Genomic DNA, 4,900 nt, shown 5'->3' with positions numbered 1-4,900 from the left:
AATGATGATATATTCATCATGTTTGTATGTGTTGAGACAATGTTGTCACTTTTAGATGGTTCTTAGACTTAAAAAATCATTATTTTTCATTTCAAATGTCTGAAACGTATAGCTGTTAGCAAATGTTTTAGTAAAATAAACCAAGATTAAATTTTATATTATACTCAATAATTTTCCCGTGCATCGCACGGGTTAACGACTAGTATATATATATATATATATAATCATATTACACTCATGCAAATGTGAACATAGTACATACTAAAGTGTTGAAAAAAAAAATGTGTACATGGCGCATGCAAATGTGAATGTAGTATATACCAGTGTAAAAAATAGTTTGATTTATGAGGCAATATTTTTCCTTTTTAAGAATATCATACCGCCTAATGGAGACAAAAAACTTACAAATATTTTTTTGCTCATTCTAGTATGTCAGGCTATTTATAGGTGAACAATTTTAGAGGATATTTACTAACTTGACATAGAAGATATAGCTTCAATGGCTCTTGATACCATACCTTTATGGCTTCCTCTTCTCCTTGTTCTCCCTCTTCTGCTGCTCATGAAAAAAAAGATGGATGAGCGGAGTTCAAAGAACCTTCCACCAAGCCCTCCTAAGCTCCCTATTATAGGTAATTTGCACCAACTTGGTGTGTTGCCTCACCAATCTATGTGGCAACTCTCCAAGAAATATGGCTCTGTGATGCTCCTTCAACTCAGTGGCATAACAACTGTCATAATATCTTCTGCTGATGCTGCAAGAGAAGTCTTAAAAGTTCATGATCTTGCCTGTTGCAGTAGAGCTCCCTTAGCTTGCTCTAAAGTTTTTTCCTACAATTATAGGGACATGGCTTTTTCACCTTATGGTGATTACTGGAGAGAGATAAGGAAAATATGTGTTCTTGAGCTTTTTAGTGTGAAGAGGGTGCAGTCCTATCAGTTCATTAGGGAAGAAGAAGTTGCTTTCTTTGTTGATTCTATATCTCACTATGCATCTTCTGCAACCCCTGTTGATCTTTCTGAGAAGCTGTTTGCCCTCACTGCAAGTATAACTTTTAGGATTGGTTTTGGTAAGAGTTTTCGCGGGAGTGGTTTAGACAATGAAAGGTTTCAAGCAGTGGTTCATGAGGTAGAGTCCATGATAGGAAGCTACAATGCATCTGAATTCTTGCCTTCCGTGGGATGGATTATAGACACTTTATCTGGTAGATTTAAAAGGCTTGAAAGGGTTTTTCATGAGTTGGATACTTTATTCCAACAGGTCATTGATCTCCATCTTGATCCTGAGAGGACAAAACCAGAGCATGAAGACATTATCGATGTGCTACTGAGAATTGAAAGGGAGCAAATTGAGTCTGGCGATGCTATTCGGTTCACAAAACATAACATTAAGGCAGTCCTCTTGGTAAGCTGCCAATCTTTTACTAATCCCATGTTTATTTTATTTATTAATATTATTATTTTTTAACTTTACTTACCTTATCAAATTAGCCCATGTTCATCTACTTACCTGTTACAATATTTGTTTATCAGAATATATTTTTAGGTGGAGTTGACACTGGTGCAATTACCATGATATGGGCGATGGCAGAGCTTGCTAAGAACCCCAGATTGATGAAAAAAGCACAAGATGAAGTTAGAAATTTCATTGGAAATAAAGGGAAAGTCACTGAAAGCGACACTGACCACCTTCATTATCTAAAGATGATAGTTAAAGAAACTTTTAGATTGCATCCTCCAGCAACTCTACTTCTTCCAAGAGAAACCATGTCACACTTTAAGATCAATGGTTATGACATTTACCCAAAAATGTTAGTACAAGTTAATGCCTGGGCAATAGGACGAGATCCTAAATACTGGGAGAACCCAGAAGAATTCATCCCAGAAAGGTTCATGGATAACTCCATTGATTATAAAGGTCAAAATTTTGAGTTATTGACATTTGGATCTGGTCGAAGAGGTTGTCCTGGGATATATATGGCAACAACAACAATTGAGCTTGCACTTGCAAATCTTTTATATTGTTTCAATTGGAAATTGCCTGATGGGATGAAAGAGGAAGATATCAACATGGAAGAGGGAGCTGGTCTTAGCCTTACTACTAGTAAGAAAACAGCTTTGAACCTTATGCCAATCAAATTGTTTTAAAATATTAGTATATGTCGGCACTCTTCCCCACCCTTTCCTCTCTCCCTCATTTCACTCCATTCCAAATATAATGATAAATACTAACGTTCAGTGACAGTCTGAGTCATCTGACCATATTAGCCTAAAAATATTCTTGAATATCTTCCCAGGAATAGCTGCTTTCATATTTATGTATGTATGTATGTAGTGCTAAGCACTTTGAACTAAATGGTGGCCAATTAGCATGTATGTTTTGGCTTTTGCCATCATGGATCATTTATCCTTTCTTATAAATAAATGGCAGGAAGTGGAAGATAATTTGTGTTTGTCTTTATTTCCTATAGTGGTGTTATGGAACTTTTTGTAGTCCACTTTATATTTCACTACACAATTTGTTATGTATTTATTTTATTTTTCTTATAAAATAACTAAAATTAAAAAATAAAAAATAAAACACATGGTATATCATAATTAGTAGAATATAAAGTATTTTTGGGCCTGATGGTTTCTATTCAACATCATGAAGGCTTGGCATAATTATTTCATTCAATCAACTGTTTTGGACAATGGAGCAGAGGCTAGGCGAGCAAATTTTCTTTGGACTCCAAACTGTATAGAGCTTAGTGAAAGAAAAGAAGAAAGCCTTACTTTGATCAAGAAATCAACCTTACCTTATAAACCACCTTTTATTTTTATTTTTAGAATAAACGCCAGACCTTATAAACCATCTTTAAGAATCCAAGAATTAAGACTTCCGCTAATAGTACTGTAATTCAAGTAGTTGATGTGTTTTGGTGTTTTCAACAGAGGCATTTATGGTTTAAATTTTTATTTTTCTAACTATTAAATTATCAAAAAAGAAAGAAAGATAGGAAATAAGATTTCTATCTAATGACTCTAATTATTTAGTTTACCTCCATTATTTATACAAATATCCACAATTAATATAGAAATGTGAAATGTCTACATTTTAAAAAGTAAAAATACATTTAAAATATGAAAGTGGATATAAAAATCAGATGTAAGAAAGTGATAGTGAGAGTATCATTACCCTTGATTGATGAGCATATAACAGCAAAACAAATATTGATTGATTGATGAGCATATAATAACAACAAAACAGATAATGGTGGGCTAGGGAAGAAACAAAAGTGGGAAAAAATTATAAGGTGTGAGAGCAAGCCAAGCAAGTGGAGATCCAACTACTTTCAATAACTAAAGATTGAGGCAAACAAGGATAGAAAACAAAGCCGTGTTAAAGAAATCAACATGGTGGAGGCTAAAGACCAACCCCGCCATCAACAATAAGTATCCTTCATTCAAACGGCTAAGAGCATGAGAACTCTTGGACAGTTTAAGGCTTAAGCCCTCTAAGATTTGGTGAGGACACACAGTCTGACATTTTATTCTAGATGGAAACAAAGATGGATGCAAAAATAAATATTGAAGTTCGGTTACAAGGGACTCTTTGCTGTGGCCTACAGAGTAGGCGACAATCACGAATTTTTTTTTCACATCACATAGATATGCAAGTTCAGTTTGCAAGATAACAAAGACACAGGTGAGTTTGACATCAAGTTTATCATTAATTTTTAACTTATAATTTTTACGTACATCTTTTTAAAACTTTACTTCTAATTTTTTTTTTTTTTTATTCAAAGTATAGATATGCTTTAACAAAGTAAAAAGCTTTTAACAAAACTAAATGCTCTATTCTCGTGACAAGGGCACAGAGATTTTCACCATTCATTTAAGGGCATCAAAGTCAGCATCCGTGGGCGGCATTGGGAGATTTCATTCAGATTCTGGAGTTGCATGATAGGCTAAAATGACCAAAGTCAAATGGATGCTTTTCGAAATGAATAAAGGTCTTAAGGGAAAATATTAAAAAACTGATACACGCACCTTATTATACGCATACTTATTGGGGATGCAAATAAGTTGGGCCCAGGGGTGGAGGCCAGGCGGTAACTGCCCCCATGGCCTCCCCAAAAATCATACAGTATATAATATTAATATTAATATATTATATTACAAAGATGTTTTGCCCCACTCATGTGACAAATCAACTTTATTTTATTTTATTATTATATTAGCTTGTCTCATGTGTTCAATTTCTATTCCTAAGACAACATTTTCTTATAATGGGTCCTACATAATAATAATCACTTCGACTACTGTAATATTATCTAATATGACAAAGATTATTTGCCCCTACACAAATGACAAATCAACTTTTTATTTTATTATTATTATTTTAGCTGGTCTCATATGTTCAATTTCACATTCCCAAGACAACGTTTTCTTATAATGGGTCCTACATAATAAAAATCATCTTGACTAAATGTGACACTTCCAATTTTATTTTACTTAAATCTCAGCCAAGATTCTTTCTCAAAAAAAAAAAAAAAAAAAAAAAAAACTCAGCCAAGATTAGCCTTAGAAAAGTACTAATGGGTCCTACATAATAAAAATCATCTTGACTAAATGTGACACTTCCAATTTTATTTTACTTAAATCTCAGCCAAGATTCTTTCTCAAAAAAAAAAAATAAAAAAATAAAAATAAAAATAAAAATCTCAGCCAAGATTAGCCATTGCTTTAGAAAAGTCCTGATGTGCTAGCTAAAAAAGGAACCGCCCTCCAACATGGTTGGTTATTCTGGACTCTCACCTTGACTAGTTATTGCGGGCGATTACGCCCATAGATTTCTAACTAACTAAATGTCATTTGGTTTGATAATTCGTGTATGTTGGTTCTACTACTTAGAATT

At 33.6% G+C, this 4,900-nt stretch overlaps 1 protein-coding gene across 1 annotated transcript; it reads left to right on the top strand.

The window, feature by feature from the left end:
• Positions 1 to 322: 322 nt before the first annotated feature.
• LOC126718349 (cytochrome P450 71B34-like) lies at positions 323 to 2,461 on the top strand. Its single transcript, XM_050420486.1, has 2 exons — positions 323 to 1,405; positions 1,534 to 2,461. The coding sequence occupies exons 1-2, from the start codon at positions 500 to 502 to the stop codon at positions 2,146 to 2,148; spliced, it is 1,521 nt and encodes a 506-aa protein (XP_050276443.1). The 5' UTR covers positions 323 to 499; the 3' UTR covers positions 2,149 to 2,461.
• The last annotated feature ends 2,439 nt before the right edge of the window (positions 2,462 to 4,900 follow it).

Source organism: Quercus robur, chromosome 3, assembly GCF_932294415.1.
Source record: "Quercus robur chromosome 3, dhQueRobu3.1, whole genome shotgun sequence".
NCBI lineage: Eukaryota > Viridiplantae > Streptophyta > Magnoliopsida > Fagales > Fagaceae > Quercus > Quercus robur.
This window is presented reverse-complemented; position numbering and strand designations above follow the sequence as displayed.

What these genes read in the sequence shown, in the direction of transcription:
- LOC126718349 (XM_050420486.1), top strand. Translation starts at nt 500, where the DNA reads ATGGCTCTTGATACCATACCTTTATGGCTTCCTCTTCTCCTTGTTCTC. An exon ending in ACATTAAGGCAGTCCTCTTG is followed by an intron (nt 1,406 to 1,533) that starts GTAAGCTGCCAA and finishes TTTGTTTATCAG; the next exon opens with AATATATTTTTAGGTGGAGT.